General features: G+C 41.9%; 2 protein-coding genes across 2 annotated transcripts in view; both read right to left on the bottom strand.

Annotated features, from left to right (window-relative positions):
* LOC139755790 (glutamate receptor-like) overlaps window positions 1-10,692 on the bottom strand; it is a 26,473-nt gene extending 15,781 nt beyond the window's left edge. Inside the window, exons 1-4 of the mRNA XM_071674411.1 lie at window positions 10,530-10,692; window positions 7,928-8,169; window positions 5,672-5,856; window positions 4,510-4,740 (exon numbers count right to left, since the gene is read on the bottom strand). Of these exons, the coding sequence (XP_071530512.1) occupies window positions 4,510-4,740; window positions 5,672-5,856; window positions 7,928-8,169; window positions 10,530-10,651 (780 nt within the window). The 5' untranslated portion in view covers window positions 10,652-10,692. The remainder of the gene's footprint in view (window positions 1-4,509; window positions 4,741-5,671; window positions 5,857-7,927; window positions 8,170-10,529) is intronic.
* Window positions 10,693-10,803: 111 nt separating this feature from the next.
* The window catches only part of LOC139755719 (uncharacterized), a 6,889-nt gene continuing 192 nt past the window's right edge, over window positions 10,804-17,500 (bottom strand). Inside the window, exons 1-4 of the mRNA XM_071674357.1 lie at window positions 17,010-17,500; window positions 13,222-13,392; window positions 11,615-11,841; window positions 10,804-10,985 (exon numbers count right to left, since the gene is read on the bottom strand). The exon at window positions 17,010-17,500 is cut by the window's right edge and continues 192 nt beyond it. Of these exons, the coding sequence (XP_071530458.1) occupies window positions 10,804-10,985; window positions 11,615-11,841; window positions 13,222-13,392; window positions 17,010-17,500 (1,071 nt within the window). The remainder of the gene's footprint in view (window positions 10,986-11,614; window positions 11,842-13,221; window positions 13,393-17,009) is intronic.

Genomic DNA, 17,500 nt, shown 5'->3' with positions numbered 1-17,500 from the left:
ATTTGTTCTCTTGCCTTACGCACGCTATCTATCGCCGTCCAAAACATCTTCATATTTTTCTTAGAATTTAAGGATACTCTCACCATAACTCTCATTTGTCCTCTTTTTCAACTCTTGCACCTCTTTCTTGACATCTTGCCGTTTTCTTTTATACATCTCCCAGTCATTTGCACTACTTCCCTGCAAATATCGTCCAAACGCCTCACTTTTCTCTTTCACTAACAATCTTACTTCTTCATCACACCACTCACTACCCTTTCTAATCTGCTCACCTCCCATCTTTCTCATACCACATGCATCTTTTGTGCAAGGCATCACTGCTTCACTAAATACATCCCATTCCCCACCTACTCCCCTTACGTCATTTGCTCTCACCTTTTGCCATTCTAAACTCAATCTCTTCTGATTATTCCTTTCACAAGTCTCCTTTCCAAGCTCACTTACTCTCGCGACTCTCTTCGCCCCAACATTCTTCTTCTCTGAAAGCCTCTACAAATCTTCACCTTTTGATAGTGATCAGAGATCCCTCTAGTTGCCCCTCTCAGCACCTTAACATACAAAAGTCTCTCTTTTACACGCCTATCAATTAACATGTAGTCCAATAATGCCCTTTGACCATCTCTCCTACTTACATACGTATACTTACGTATATATCTCTTTTAAACCACGTATTCCCCTTCACCTGTCTTTTTTTCATCACACAAATATACAAGCTCTTCACCATTTGCATTTACAACATTGAGAACTCCATGTACACCAATTATACCTTCAACCTGCTCATTACTCATCTTCGCATTCAAATCACCCATCACTATAACCCGGTCTCGTGCATCAAGGCTGCTAATACACTCACTCAACTGCTTCCAGAACACTTGCCATTTATGATCTTTCTTCTTATGACCAGGTGCATAGGCACCAATAATCACCACTCTTTCTCCATCCACTTTCAGTTTTACCCGCATCAATCTAGAATTTACTTTCTTACACTCTATCACATACTCCCACAACTCCTGCTTCAGGAGTATTGCTACTCCTTCTTAGCTCTTGTCCTCTCACCAAACCCTGATTTTACTACCGAGTCTTTCCCAAACCACTCTACCTCTTTGCCCTTGAGCTTCGTTTTATTCAGAGTCAGAACATCCAGGTTTCTTTCCTCAAACATACTACCTATTTCTCCTTTTTTCTCATCTTGGTTACATCCACACACATTCAGACATCCCAACCTGAGCCTTCGAGGAGGATGAGCACTCCCTGCTTGACTCCTTCTGTTTCCCTTTTTAGAAATAAAATAAAAGGAGGGGTGGGGGCGGGGCAGGTTTCCAGTCCCCCGCTCTCCCCTCTTTAGTCGCCTTGAATACGTTGGAAGTTTTCTTTCTCCAACAGCCAGGATCGAGCCCGGGATCCTTGCGTGGCAGGCAGGAGCACTACTGCTAAGCTATGATCGTCCCTAATAGGGAAATGACTATTCGAATACTATGTAGTCAAATATGTAATCGAAGAGTATTCAATTATATGGTATTCGAATAGTCATATCCCTATTCGGGGTGATCATAGCCTAGCAGTAACGCTCCCGCCTGCCACTCAGGGGTCTCGGGTTCGATCCTGGCTGTTGAAGATTTGTATGTTATATGGAAGTGCGCGTTCATATCTACTATATTCGTATATGCATATTGTATATATATATTTATATATATATATATTTTTTTTTAAACTATTCGCCATTTCCCGCGTTAGCGAGGTAGCGTTAAGAACAGAGGACTGGGCCTTTGTGGAATATCCTCACCTGGCCCCCCTCTGTTCCTTCTTTTGGAAAAAAAAAAAAAAAAAAAATGGGAGGGGAGGATTTCCAGCCTCCCGCTCCCTCCCCTTTTAGTCGCCTTCTACGACACGCAGGGAATACGTGGGAAGTATTCTTAATCCCCTATCCCCAGGGATAATTTATATATATATATATATATATATATATATATATATATATAGCATTCGAACTTATGAGGGATCGATCGGGCGACCTGTGAATGCGTCATAATCAGAAGCGCAACTGTTACACTCTCAGACTTAACTCGACTATTCTGCTGCCCTAATTTCACCATTTGATGAAGAGGTTTGTTCGTGACAAGTGGGCTTTGTGTATATCTTTGAATAGTTATGAAGTTTAGAGATGTATCGGGTGTCGGAATTCAGATATCCGCGGATTAGGATGTGTATGCGGATTAGGATGCTTACGTATTTTGTGGATGCGGCTGCGGATGTCAGTTTCTAAAAAACATCGGATGTGGATGCGAATGTCAGACTTTGACATTTTCGCCGAGGTTTTCAGGATACTTTATTATATGTTTTGATAGATTAAGAATGATTTTTTCGTTACAGAACATCAATCATTTCCAAATGGTGGGTACTTTCGTTACAAAGTCCTGTGTGATTGTAGTTTCTTATTGTTACTTGTCGTACATCCTACCAAACACTTTCCCCAGTCTCCACCCTTTTGAGAGTGGTTAACTTAAATCTTAATCCATCAACAGTTAATTCTTCATCGCATAGTCATTCAGTATCTAAAGTACAAGATAGGCAAGGTTTTCTTCAAAAACAAAAGTTTCCCTGCCTTTTCTGCTAAAAGTCGCTTATGTTTTACATCATAGATCAAGCCAGCACCACAGAGTAGCTACTCACTAGGGACGCTACTTGCGGGACAGCAAAGATATGGATGGACAAGAGACCTTCGCCAAATCAGGGTAGATTCTCACCGTTTCTTTCCACCCTCGCAAACTGTCTTCACTCGTTCCACTGACTCTCTTTTCCTTGTGATACCCTTCAATATCTTTCCTTGCATTCTTCCTTACTGTATGTAACTCTTCCGCTTCATCATGACTACTGAGGCAAGAATAGAGGTCATTGCTTCCAAGGGTGTTGGTTGTTGTGTTAATTGTTCGTATTTTGTCTCCGTTTTCTGGTTGGTTCGTCGTCTTCATTTCCCTTGGTGCTCAGCTGAGTCAGCTCTTCACAAAGTTTGGCAACTGATGATTTTACTTGATCAGTGATGTGAGAAGAGGAAAAGAATCTACTTTAATATCTTGGATCAAGATATATTGCAACTCTGTACAAATCTTCACTTTCAAGCCAGGTAAATACTTTTTCAACATCAGCTCGCATTGTTTCATGACGTTTGCTACCTGTATTGCTTTTTTTTTTTTTCTATCTTGGGGTGACTCAGTCATTGATTCGATATCTGGTTCAGAGCCTAAAACTGAAGTATCAGTCACTTCAGAAAATTCTGACGTGCTTGGCTGAAGAAAGGTTGTCAAGGAAACTACAGGAGATATTACATCAACTATTGTATATGTTGAGTCACTCTTTTTTTTTGTGATATCTTTATAAGGTCATAAAGCTTCTGCACATTTGGACAATATCAACCAGTCAGTGGTCCTGAGTTGCTTTACGTCAAGTGTTCTTTTCAGCATGTGCTACGTGCTGCTCTTGGGTTCTTGTAGCCTGTCTTGAATCTTTTTTTTGTTCATCGTGTACCTTCTTTGAGGGATGAAAATGAGCAGCAATGTTGCGACATCTGAATTGTCTTTTCCATTTCATCCTGTGACAATATTCCAGTTTGAACAGCTTGTTGTATTCTATGCACAGCACAACCCAAAATATTCACACCAAACAGGAATAGAGCTCTTTTCATATTTGCTCCAGCATCACACAAAACACAGTACTCACACTGGAAATGTCCCACTTCATCAACAAATCAAACTTTCTAGAAATATTCTCTCCTGTGTGCCCTCTTGTAGTTATTCAGCATCTCACAAAAAGTTAATTCTTTCAAAGTCCTTATTGAAAGCATGTGCAGTTAGATTCAGCAATGAAACACCTCCTGAGTTTTCTGACCATACATCAGTTGCGAAGGGAATCTTGCTGTCCTGCATCACTTCATCAATCAATCTTTTTATTTCGTTGACAGGAGACTCATGTATGTTATTGCATATCAGTGAGGAACATAAGTTTCGCTGCTTCAGCCATCAGTTTCATAAATCCTATGTCCTCAGCACTACAAATTTATCCAGTTTCTTTGATTTAAAGTTAGAAGGACCACACAGTTTTCCACTTTGAAAACATTCTTCAACATTGCTTAATGTCTGACTTCACTTTTTTGCAAAGGAGTTTTTTCTGTCTTTACTTTCTCCTCCAACTTCTTTCTTTTTTCTGTTTCTAATTCTTCAAACTGTTCTTTGTGCATTGATTCACGTCCCTTTCGTGAATGACCTTTTTTTGCACAAAAGACACTGCGTTAAGTTATTTGACTGTTCCACGAAGTATTTCCACACACACACACACACACACACACACACACACACACACATATATATAACGCGGGAAAAGGCTATCAAGTATAATGGATAAATATCATGTATATATATATATACATATATATATATATATATATATATATATATATATATATATATATATATATATATATATATATATATTTATATCTATATATATATTACTTACCTCAATATTCTGAAACACTCTGTTCACGATGGGATCCGAACTCTTGTTGAAAAACGTGAAGCTTGTTCCCGATGCTGGCTGCCTTCCCCACCTCCAGTCGTCCGCATCCAGCAGGTCTTGAAAGGAGTTAATGGGTGGGAAGAGCTTGGGGAAGGTGAGGTGAGCCACCAGGGAGGAGCGGTAGGCCGTGCAGATGACCAAGCAGGACACCAGCCACCAACCCACCACCACCTGACACACACAAGTACACGTACGTCAATGACATTAGCAGGTAAATAGATCATGAATATAAATTCAGATGTCAGTTTTAACTCCAAATGTTCCTATCTTTGGTGAACTAGAATATTATACGTTTGTTCAGTGAAAAGATGGATTACAAGCACAATCTATACAATAATGCGTCTTTTTCTGCACATGATCTCTCCTTCTCCGAACTGAATTCGTTATGACACATTCATAAAATACCTGACAACTAAACGGTCTGTCGGGTGTTTGGGTTTGAGGCCCATCAACTGCCGTCAACAACAGACGAGTAATCTTGAACACCTTCCTCAGGTTTTAGGAATGAGTCTAAGACGACATCCACTTTCCACGTGCATATGACCCATAAAGAATTGTACCAAACATCGTTCTGGAAACGTTTTATCTGACATGATCCGGCTGTTTGCGGAATAACTAAAGTACTGGAAGGCTAGCCGAAGATACCGGGCTTAATTCACATATTCTTCATCACTAACATCATATTTTCATTACTGTATTATCATAGACACATGTCTTTTTATGTTGTACATGTGATAGTCGTTTTTTGTTGTTCTGAATGTCTATTTTCTTCCCTCAGTTGACGGTGCCCACTTTCTTCCCAAAAGCTTCGTTCGCCGTTACACGTCCTGTTGGACTTCGTAGAACTCATCTTCTCATTTCATTGATATGTGCTTAACATATGATAATCAAATAGGAAGGTTACGTATGATGCTACGATGATATGGAGTGTTATATTCTGCTGGATCCCCAGAAGTATGAAATTCAAGGAGGTTTTGTCGTATTGTTCCTAAAAATCTGTATGAATCGCTCAATACCTAACATTTGTCTTATCGAACACCTTTACTCGACATTTATGCAATACAGATATATACATACGTTTGTCTCATCATGAATCACTTACTCTGCTGGAGCTGGTGAGTGGGGGGAGGAAGGGAGGGTTCTCCAGCAGGGCACCCCAGCTGTAGAAGAGGGACGAGCCGAGCCTGACGCCACGTTCGCCTGACACCCAGGACCAGATGGTCTGCAGTAACCACAAGACGAGGCCGGAGGAGAACCCGCACGCTACCACGGCTGTCCACAGCCATCCTGAGAACAGTAGAAATCAAAGGGGTCACAACCGTATGAGCTCTCGTGGTATGAGCGTCAGCATTTCTGAACGTGGTGTTGTTTATAAAGTCCCATGTAAAGATTGTAACCAGTTATATACTGGACAGTTGGGGAAATATTTGGAAACAGGATCTCACAACATAAGTATAGTGTTAGGATAGCCCAACAGAGCAACGGCTTATTCCAACATAAAGCTGCATTTCACCACCATATCGACTGGGACGGAGCTAAGACCATAGGAAAATCAAACTAAATGTCTCAGTGAAAGAAACGTTAGTGAATCATGTTTGATCCTTGGCACATTTGATCATCATGTAAATATGTCCTTTGTCCATACTGAATGTGACAAACTGTTAATTTACATAATCATTGAGAAGTGTACCCCAGAATAACCCCGACCCTGTGCACACACCATGTAAGGAGAGGATGGTCAGACACTTCAGGTCATATCATTAGACCTTAACACACATTAGATCTCCACGGGAATTGTGAGGTGCCTGAGGACTGGGGGAATGCTTGCATACTGCTATTGTAGAAAGGCAAAGGGGATAAGAGTGAGTGCTCAAATTACACAGGTATAAGTTTGTTGAGTATTTCTGGGAAATTATATGGGAGGGTATTGATTGAGAGGGTGAAGGCATGTGCAGAGCATCAGATTGGGGAAGAACAGTGTGGTTTCAAAAGTGGTAGAGGATGTGTGGATCAGGTGTTTGCTTTGAAAAATGTATGTGAGAAATACTTAGAAAAGCAAATGGATTTGTGTGTAGCATTTATGGATCTGGAGAAGGCATATGATAGAGTTGATAGAGATGCTCTGTGGAAGGTATTAAGAATATATGGTGTGGGAGGTAAGTTGTTAGAACAGTGAAAAGTTTTTATCGAGGATGTAAGGCATGTGTACGTGTAGGAAGAGAGGAAAGCGATTGGTTCTCAGTAAATGTTGGTTTGCGGCAGGGATGCGTGATGTTTCCATGGTTGTTTAATTTGTTTATGGATGGGGTTGTTAGGGAGGTGAATGCAAGAGTTTTGGAAAGAGGGGCAAATATGCAGTCTGTTGTGGATGAGAGAGCTTGGGAAGTGAGTCAGTTGTTGTTCGCTGATGATACAGCGCTGGTGGCTGATTCGGGTGAGAAACTGTAGAAGTTTATGACTGAGTTTGGTAAAGTGTGTGAAAGAAGAAAGCTGGGAGTAAATGTGAATAAGAGCAAGGTTATTAGGTACAGTAGGGTTGAGGGACAAATCAATTGGGAGGTAAGTTTGAATGGAGAAAAACTGGAGGAAATGAAGTTTTTTAGATATCTGGGAGTGGATTTGGCAGCGGATGGAACCATGGAAGCGGAAGTGAATCATGGGTTGGGGGAGGGGGCAAAAGGTCTGGGAGCGTTGAAGAATGCGTGGAAGTCGAGAACTTTACCTTGGAAAGCAAAAATGGGTATGTTTGAAGGAATAGTGGCTCCAAGAATCTTATATGGTTGCGAGGCGTGGGCTTTAGATAGAGTTGTGCGGAGGAGGGTGGATGTACTGGAAATGAGATGTTTGAGGACAATATGTGGTGTGAGGTGGTTTGATCGAGTACGTAATGAAAGGGTGAGAGAGATGTGTGGTAATGATAAGAGTGTGGTTGAGAGAGCAGAAGAGGGTGTTTTGAAATGGTTTGGTCACACGGAGAGAATGAGTGAGGAAAGATTGACCAAGAGGATATATGTGTCAGAGGAGGAGGGAACGAGGAGAAGTGGGAGACCAAATTGGAGGTGGAAAGATGGAGTGAAAAAGATTTTGAGTGATCGGGGCCTGAACATGCAGGAGGGTGAAAGGCGTGCAAGGAATAGAGTGAACTGGAACGATGTAGTATACCGGGGTCGACGTGCTGTCAATGGATTGAATCAGGGCATGTGAAGCGTCTGGGGTAAACCATGGAAAGTTGTGTGGGGCCTGGATGTGGAAAGGGAGCTGTGGTTTCGGTGCTTTATACAAAAGACAAACGTAGTTGACCAATGATTTCTATGACCTCATTCTCTAAAATGCTGAAGAGTGAGTGTTGTACTATTACCTGTGAACGGCCTGACGAGCGAGAGGGACTGCGGCAGTGGCTGTGGCTTTAAGGAGATGATGACGAAGGACTCGGGGCTGAAGATCCTGGAGTAATCGACCACTTCCATCCTCGATGCGGTAGGGGACAGAGTGAGGGAGAAGTCAGCCCGTTGCTTCTGAAGGGTACCAACAGTGCCACTCCAGTTACCTTCAGCATCAGCAGCACCCCACTGTCGGTCCAACGGCTCCCGCAACACAAACCTAAACATTAAGTCACTTTTTGTTTTCTTTTAAGAAAAACAAACATTTCTTTAAAGAAAAAAAATCACATGGACTTTTGTATCATAACATCATCATTCCTATGTCAATAAGGTATTCCATTATATAAAACAAGAAAGGTCAGAGGGGCAAGCCAAAAATATCTTTAATCATACAATATAATCCTTAAGTATCACCAGGTTTTCCAATCGGCCGACCTCGAACATTCTGGGGGCTTTAGAGACCGGATACTTTGTACACAAACACTTCCCCCATTGAATGAGCCCCTCCCACAGTACGGCCCTTCCGTATCCAAACCCCTATCATCAGCACTGCCCTCCTCACTCCCGACACTCACCTCCAGCACGGCTCCTCCACTTCCCTGACACTCAACGTCTGGAGGGTAACACTGCTGGCTACAGGTTAATGTGAGCCTGACGGGAAATGACCCACTGAGACCCCGTTGTCCAAGGACGTGAGACGAAGGGTGTTCGATCACGAGCAATCGAATAGTCATTTCTCTATACAGTGCTTTTTAGCCTAGCCTTATACGTCATAAGCTACCGCACAAATGTTAACGGTTCGAGTCCTGTTGCCACGAAGGGATCATGCAATTATGGTGCAGTGCCTGTGGAATGGCGAAATTCATGTATAATGCTACTGTATAGAAGCAAGAGGTATAAGTTTGTTGAGTGTACCTAGTAAGTTGTATAAGAGTGTGGTAATTAGAAGACTAAAGACATGTAGAAAACATCATATACGGAAGGAACAACGTAGTTTCCAAAGTGGAAGAGGATTAGTGGGTAAGGAGTTTGCTTTAAAGAATGTGTGTGAGAAATACCTAGGTAAACAGAAGGATTTGTATGTGGCAATTATGGATCTAGAAAATGCATATTATGGGGTTGACAGGGATGCCTTGTGGAAAGTTTTAAGGATATATGGTGTACGAAAAAAGCTGCTAGAAGCAGTGAGGTTTTTTTTTTTTTTTCCCGTCTGAAGTCATGTGTACGAGTAGGACGAGAGGAGAGTGAGAGGTTCTGTGGTAGGTGTGTGTGATGTTTCCATGGTTTGTAATGTGTTTATGGAAGGGGTGGTGAGGGAGGTAAATCCAATGGTCTTGGAAAGAGGTGGGTAGTATGCAGCCTTTGGGGATAAGAGGGCCTGGAAAGTGAGTCAGTTGTTATTTGCCGATGACAGTAATGGTGTCAGATTCAAATGAGAAACTGCAGAAGTTGGTGACTGAGTCTGGAAGAATGTGTGAAAGGTGGAGGTCGATCGTAAACGTAAATAAAAGCAAAGTTATTAGGTTTAACAGGGTAGAGGGACAGGTTCGTTGGGGTGTGAGTTTGAATGTAGAGAATGTAGAATCAGTTAAGAGTTTAAAACACCTGGAAGTGCATATGCCAGTAAATGGAACCGTGGAATCGTGAGTCATAAGTTGATCTAGGGGTCACTGAAGAATGTGTAGAAAGATAGGCTGTTATCTAGGTGGGCGAAAATTGGGTAAGTTTGAAGGTATAGTAGTTCCAAAAATGTTGTAAAGCTGCGAGGCATGAGCTATAGATCAGGATGTGCGGAGGAAGGTGGAAGTATTATAAATAAAATGTTTGAGGGCAATATGAGGTGTGAGGTGGTTTGGTTGGGTAAGTAATGAAAGGGTAAGAGAGATGTGTGGTAATAGAAACAGTGTGGTGGAGGGATCCAAAGAGAGTGTGCTAAAATGGTTTGGGTACATGAAGAGAGTGGATGCAGAGAGGTTAACAAAGAGGACATATTTGTCAGAAGTGGAGAAAACAAGGAAAACGGGGAGACCAAAATGGAGATTGAAGGATAGGGAGAAAAAGGTTTTGAATGATCGGGGCCTGGGCATGCAGGAGGGTGAAGGCGTGCACGGGACAGAGTGAATTGGAACAATGTGGTATATAGGGGTCGACGTACTGTCAGTGGACTGAACCAGGGAATGTAATGCGGCCAGGAACACTATGGAAGTTCTGTGGGGTCTGGTTGTGGATAGGGAGCTGTATTATTGGTGCATCACACACGACAAAGGATGGATCTGAGCGAGTGCGGCCTTTCTTCGTCTGTTCTTCGCTAATTCGGGCAACGGCGATAAAATTTAGATACGTGGCAAAATAGGTCAACTGTTCACATTTCCACACACACACACACACACACACACACAGAAAAGATCTCCGTTAGTCCAGTGTGGCGCCTTTTCAGTTGCACGTGTGGCGGGCGGAGGACACGAGGCTATAAACCACTGAGGTCATGATGACGGGAAATTGTCAGGAAATGTCACTGAACTGTAGAAATACAGCCATCATAAAGTAGTTTAAAACAACTCGAGTATGAAGGAAACATACGTAAAGTTAAGCTGAGCAGCGATGGCGTTAATCATACGGATGTCGAGGGAGTCTGAGGGTGTGACTACACTGCCCAGCTGCTGTGTGTTCCTCTTGTAGTCTACGTAGGGGAAGTAGTCCATAGAGACGATGTTGAACGTATGACCCTGCCAGTCATTCCCAAGGCCTGGAAGATTACAATATGGAGGTGAGAAGAAGGATTTTAAAGACCTATATAGCTTACCAAGTAATCAGTTGCTTTTAGAAATTCGTTCAGATATAGGACACTTAGATGTCATATTAGATTTCTGGTCAGCCAATCTTTAAAGTATTCGAAAGTTAGTATCGTGCCTGTGAAGAGTGAGGCGCCCTCCGGCACGCCTTGGTCGAGGTTCCACTGGTGCAGCAGCTGTACTCCCGCCTCACTGTTGTTGCAGAAGAGACAACGTCGGTACACCCATACGCTCGCACGACCTTCTGGAAAGAGCAAAACTCTGTGGTAACTCGGCTCGTCTCTTTGTGCCTGACTATGAGTCTGTCTGTTATGAAATGTAACAATAGTTGTACCGATATATTAGAATCAAGGACAAAAGCATTGTTTCTTTAAACTTTTGGATGTTCTATTTCCTGAATCACTATCAAGGTGAATATTGTATATACATGTACCTTACTTTCATAACTTCAGTGACTTAACAGGAATTACCTGTTGACTTTCTAGATCTTTCTATGACTGGTTGTGAAAACACTTAAACTTTCCAAGCAAAGATCCCAAAAATTAAGAATGCCTTCAGTGCAAATAACTTCTAATTGTAACATCAATTATATTATCAAAACACAAACATAAGTTGGGTTCTTTTCATAATGAAATAATCTATCTTGCCCCAAAAAACACACTCTTCGTTCTCCCTCTCTGGTAGGATGAAGCATATCTTTAATACATAATCCTCCTTTACTTTCCTAGGTACTGAAATATACAAATATATCTTATCCACACTATTGCTTATATTGTTCTAACCTCTTAAATATATAGATTTACATAAGCTACGATTCTTGTATGTCACTGTAAATCACTTCCTTACACGTCTGTCCCTAACATGAAATATTACCAGGTACGTGTTGGACTCGTTTCTTAAGAATAGTGGCAAGGGTCAGGTTGCTGCGGCTGGTGTGGTGATGCTGGGCTGTGAGCTCCTGGTGAAGGGAGAGGTAGAGGGCGTGGAGGGTGTTGCGGAGACTCGGGTGGAGGAGGACGACCTCTGCTACTGCTGCTGGCCCACCCACCACCACCATCCGCATCTCTCGCTGCTGCCACACTCCTGACCACTCCAGAAATCTGGCCATGTTGAAAGCAATTTTAGTGCTGACTTCTGCGTAACTGAAATACACTACAGTTTATGTTGAGTCGTGAATCAATGTTTTGTATCTACTGATTCCGCTTGTTGCCTCTGTCTACCTAGTGGTCTATGCACCACTGTATACCACTTCCCTTATCTCAAGAAGGATGGCGGGAGGAGAACATACCAGTCAAGCACTCACTCATACGTGACGATTCATTCTGGAGTTGGAAATCCATCAAGGAATACGTGGAAGAATTTAAGGTTACTGTACTCTACACGAAAATTGATTTCAAAAACAAGTTAAGTAGTTATCTTTTCTGTTACACAATGAAATTAGACAATCCATACTAAGAGAAATGAGGGTATCTAAACCTGTTAACGCAACCCAAGAAGGTACGCCGGATTAATAGATAAGGAGCGATATACATACAGAGAATGGTGAATGGCAGTATCTGGAGCCTTACAATTACTCTACGGTACGGAAAGGTGACGTTGCAACATAACTCGGATGTACTCAAGGAAAATGAATCATATGAGCTTGTCCTTTTTACGTCGATACTCATGGACCAGTGCACCTCCATAGCTGAACCACGGTATCTCATACCAGTAATAGATTTGCGATTTGCAGGTATGTTATAAACTGTAAATATTGAACGTACACTAAGCGAGGTGTATATTCTAGTTGATATGCTTACGGCTTACAAGTAGTTGGTAACCAATCACGACATTTAGCTGAAAATTCTCTGACTCGTAACGGACAATCTCACTTGATTCCAATGAAAATGAATATTTTGCAGGGACACTGACTTACCATAGATGTAAAAGAAGTAGAATTCGATAAATGTCCTAACTACATTATCAACAGACTGTGCTACATGTGGAACATATGAATGTAAGTGAGACGTTCAAAATCACCATAGGAAACAGCTAGGCTAGAGGATCTCAGCAGCAAGTTTGGTGGGCTGATCTAACACCTAGATCTCAGTGTTTCCACTGTGAAAAAAATCACGTATGATTTTACTGGATGGACGAGGCATCAATCACTTTCATGACTGAAGTGAATCATGGAAAAAAAAAATCATCAGTATACTTCTTCTTCCTCCAGTTACACCATCATAGCAGAAAGTAGTATCATCTAGGCGAACAATGGTAGTAGTGAGGGATCTTTGCTGAAGATTAAGCTTAAGATTAGGAGTGAAGTAATATACACAGTTACAGTCTCTGATGCGAGAGCTCACACTAAAACCCTTACTGATTCTTGAAGTTAAATTCATATCGAGTTAATCCATCTTCCCCACTTTCATGATCTAGTGCTATACGGGTTTCCTTTCAGAGACTTGGCTACGTTAACATATTCCTAATTCTTCCTCTGTTACCTGAAGGCAAGACTGTAGTCGTTAGTGAGGAGGTAGAGGAGGAGGGCGCGGCAGGTGTGGGAGGCCTTCCCCCACAACCCCTGACGCAGGTGGTCCCGCAGCGGTTGCTCCTGCGAGAAGAGGGACTCACCATCCACGTCGATAGCTGGCTGCTCCGTCGCTGCCAGCCGACTCAATCATAGACAAAGATATTGATAATTATGACATTATCTGTTCACTTACATAGCCTCTTTATCTTATATGAAAAGTTTCCAATGACAAGGCAAGTATGCATTTACATATATACACATATGATCGACATAATTTGAAAGAACATCAGGAAGATATGATATTCTGTGGTGTTCGTGGAAGACTTGTAAATATCATTGAAATCTTTATAGTGATACTGGTGCTTGAGAGAAAGAAAACCGTGAAAGGAGTGATTTAGACTGAATGTGGGAGTACGTCAAGGATGTGTATATCTCACATATGTTGAGTATCTTTATCGTTCAAGCATTACGCGAAATACTAGTCAGGTAGGGTGACTGCTGAGTACTGTAGTAAATGGAATATAATGGACCATAATGATAGTGACCTCAGTTATCATGTAATCAAGATACTTTTATATTTGCCACTTCAGTTATGGAGTTGGGTTGAATGGAGGGTTGCTTTGATGATGTGTGTTAGGAGGCGGATACTGTGAGTTATTAAAGGTAAGGACAAACTTCTTGTGCCTGAAAGATAGAGTCCTCAGACACAGACATTAAATGCAGTAGGGACATAGCGTTTCATGAAGTTCGGAAGATAGATTAGAATACCACATAGATATGTACTGTAAGGAAATTGTCAGAAAGACACATGGACTGAAACCTATGAAGGTGTGGCTATGTGAGACGCGAGGCAGACAGCTGCAGCTGGTGACGCATGGGAAAGAGGTAGACCGACGAAGGCGAAGGAGAGACACATACAGTGACAGGAGTCAAGTGTTTACGGTGTGAGGTACTGCAGATGAGGATTCCTGAGAGACGATTTTTGATTTGGTACAACGGAAATTTGAATGAGGCACTGTACTTTGACTCGTGTGACCAATCAACTTAGAATGAAGAGAGAGAGAGAGAGAGAGAGAGAGAGAGAGAGAGAGAGAGAGAGAGAGAGAGAGAGAGAGAGAGAGAGAGAGAGAGAGAGTAAGCAGTAGAAGAAAAGAACAGCAACGCAAAGGCTCTCTCCCCACCCTCCACTCCCTCCGGCACACACCGGCAGGAAATCAGGTGGAAAATATTCTCTGCAGGATTACTAAGCCTAAAGAAAATTGTTATAAGAAAGCCATAAGGTAGAATGAACATGAATATGTTATACATTCCCTCACCAGCGACACTATTCCTTCACATTTTGTTATAAAGACAACACTAAGGATAAACTTGAGCTCCAGCCTCTCGACTTACCATGCCTATGTTATTCTTGATGCTAGAGAATGATACAATAATTCTTACGCTCACAAAGCAGTTGACATGGGTTAACCAATGATGGTACGTTACCGTAGCATGGCCAGGGAGAGATCGATGGTTGAGAAGCTAGCGTGATTTACCACTTCGTTATGATGACCACGGTGATGATTCACCGTTCATTGCGACTCTGTGTCTTATCACGTAACCAGACGTCTATTCAATTCCTGTGCAACCAGTAATCTCACAGGCCCGGACTTTATGCATTAGTCTAACGTAGGGATATTATCGAATGTTCTCTGGAAGTCCAGAAATATTATATCTATTGCTTTTGTCTTGTCGTAGGTATTAGATAATGCATGATAGGATTCAGGGAGGTTTGTAAGGCATGATTTGCGGCTTCTAAGACCATACTGTGTATTATTGATCGGGCCGTATTGCTCCAGATAGGCTACGATTACATCTCTTACAATCGACTCCAGAAGTTTACATTTAATTGATGCGAGGCTGATAGGACGGCAATTACCATGTAATTCACGGCTTCCCTTATTGTAAATAAGAATGACGCCCGCCAATCCCCAGTCCAGTGGGACTATTCTATCCTGAGCAGACTATCGTGTGAGTGTTATTTATCACTGTCTCAAAATTCGTGTCGTCGCTTACTAGCGTAAAAACAGAACTGACAAACTTGTTCAGGGTTGTGGCTACGCTTTTATCGTCCACAATGGGTTCCTCATCCTCGTTTACTAAGTGTCCTATTACACTCCATATATGTTTCTTATCACTGATATATTCATAAAATCTTTTAGGATCACTACCATTATCTCTTGCAATATTCGCTTGGCTAGTTAGATCAGGCCTTTCACTAGCCTTCTGATTGTGTTATATTATGTTGCAATATTTGGGTTATTGTCTAATTTCTTAAGCTTAAAATGTTTATTTCTGCGCTGTATAGCTCTTGCAATATTTTGGGAGTACCATTTTAGCTTGTTGGTTTTAATGTTTCTGTCGTGCATGGGAATAAATATGTCTTGGTGGTGCATAAACTGACGCTTAAAACTGGTCCATAATTCCTCTGGGTATAGACCAACAAGGATGAGACTCTTTAATGCGTCGCGCAGCCCATTCAATTCGCCCTTTTAAAGTTAAGGGTAGCAATACTGGTTTTAGGGGAATCGGTTTGGATATTTACGTCGAACCTAACCATGTTATGGTCACAAGTGCCAAGATGTTCTTCAGCATTGGCCTCATATAAGTTCTACTGCTTTTAAGGGGACCTTTTTCCAGTGTTGTTAAGGCTAGACCACCTCGCTTGGACCTTGGACCTCCGGCAACACCCAATACGGAAAACAGGTAGAAAAAATACCTTGCAGGACTAATATGCCTGAAGGAAATTCTTATAAGAAAGTCGAAAATTCGAATGAATGTAAATATGTCATGCATATCAAATCTCTGCTTATTTCCGATAACGTCGTGTTATCTTTGGATAACAATGTTTGGTTCATATGTGACGCATCGGGGCCAGTGGAGCCGATGGTCATGCTGGTTTAGTCTAACTTTAGTTTGCGTCTTGCTGGTGGAGAGCTGGTACGAGATGGGGAATGAATTCAGGCAAACGATTAGGCAAACTACAACACACAGTCTTCCTTCGAACGAGGTGTAACAAACACAGAAGGAAATTCAGTTGGAGGTCACATGGAAAGATTAATGCATATATCTTCGATCTGCAATGTGTAGTGAAGGTCGGCAAAGGTGTGGTGAAGTTCGGCAAAAGAAAATAGTTCAGTCTCTTCTAAAGCGCAGGAGTTAAAAATCTGTTATTCTACAACAGAAGAGAGGGAAGGAAGCAAACTATCCTTCAACTGCTGATTACGTGCATATCCTCCCTCAGACTGAATCATCGTACACCTAGTAAGCAAACACAATACTGGAAATCTTACTGAAAAATTATTATCTGGGTTAAGCAACACTTTTGAGGCGAGTTTGATGAAAAGTTACACGAGAGTGTTTACTAACATCAGTCAAAATGACAGTGATTATACTAAGGAAGATGTGATCATGGGACGGGATATAGCCTTTCTGATGAGTGCGGTATTTGAGATGTCACACTTAGAATTATTTTTTTTTTTTTTCGTTGTGACTGCTTGGGTCAGAAGAGAGATCAAAATAGTTAAGAGACAAATCATCACAACCAACCAAGCTTACAGTGAATTGGAGAATTAGCAGGTGATAGAAGTGCAAGTATGTCAACTGATTCAGCTACATAATCTCAACTTGGGCTTTTGAAAAAGCTGCAATAAGGAAAAAAAAAAAAAATTCTAGAACAAGAGAAGGACAAAAAAGTATCTTTGTCTTAGTGAGACTCACCTAAGACCTTGGAATACTGTGGGGGAATGTCTTCGGCTGGTGAACCTTACGAGGTGACATTCACTTAGGTGACTCTTCACTATGGTGTTGATGGCATCAACAGCCACACTATCCACAATCTGGTTTTCTCCTGATGCACGGCTGTGCAGATGGCCGTCTAGGTTATTTGTAAGATCGGAAGATATTTTGGTATCTTGATGAGCCAGTGATCCATCCGTTGATGTGGGCTCCTCATCTCTGAGGTCGACCAGATTACTGAAGATATCATCTGTTGAACTGACTAGTTGATCTTTCATTTGGCTCAACACTTCCGTTACTTCGTGTTCTGAGGGAGCCACGACATGGCTGCTCTCCTTCTCCAGGGCGCGTGCCGACATTTTATCCAAGCTTTCCAACGGTTGAATTCCGTCGTCTTTCACCGGGTTTACCTGCTCTGTATCCTCGTACTCCACTGGGGAGACCCGCTGTACATCCTCTTCCTCCACGGAGTC

This window comes from Panulirus ornatus, chromosome 20 (genome assembly GCF_036320965.1).
Source record: "Panulirus ornatus isolate Po-2019 chromosome 20, ASM3632096v1, whole genome shotgun sequence".
NCBI lineage: Eukaryota > Metazoa > Arthropoda > Malacostraca > Decapoda > Palinuridae > Panulirus > Panulirus ornatus.
Note: the sequence above shows the minus strand (reverse complement) of the source record. Positions and strands in the feature narration are given on the sequence as shown.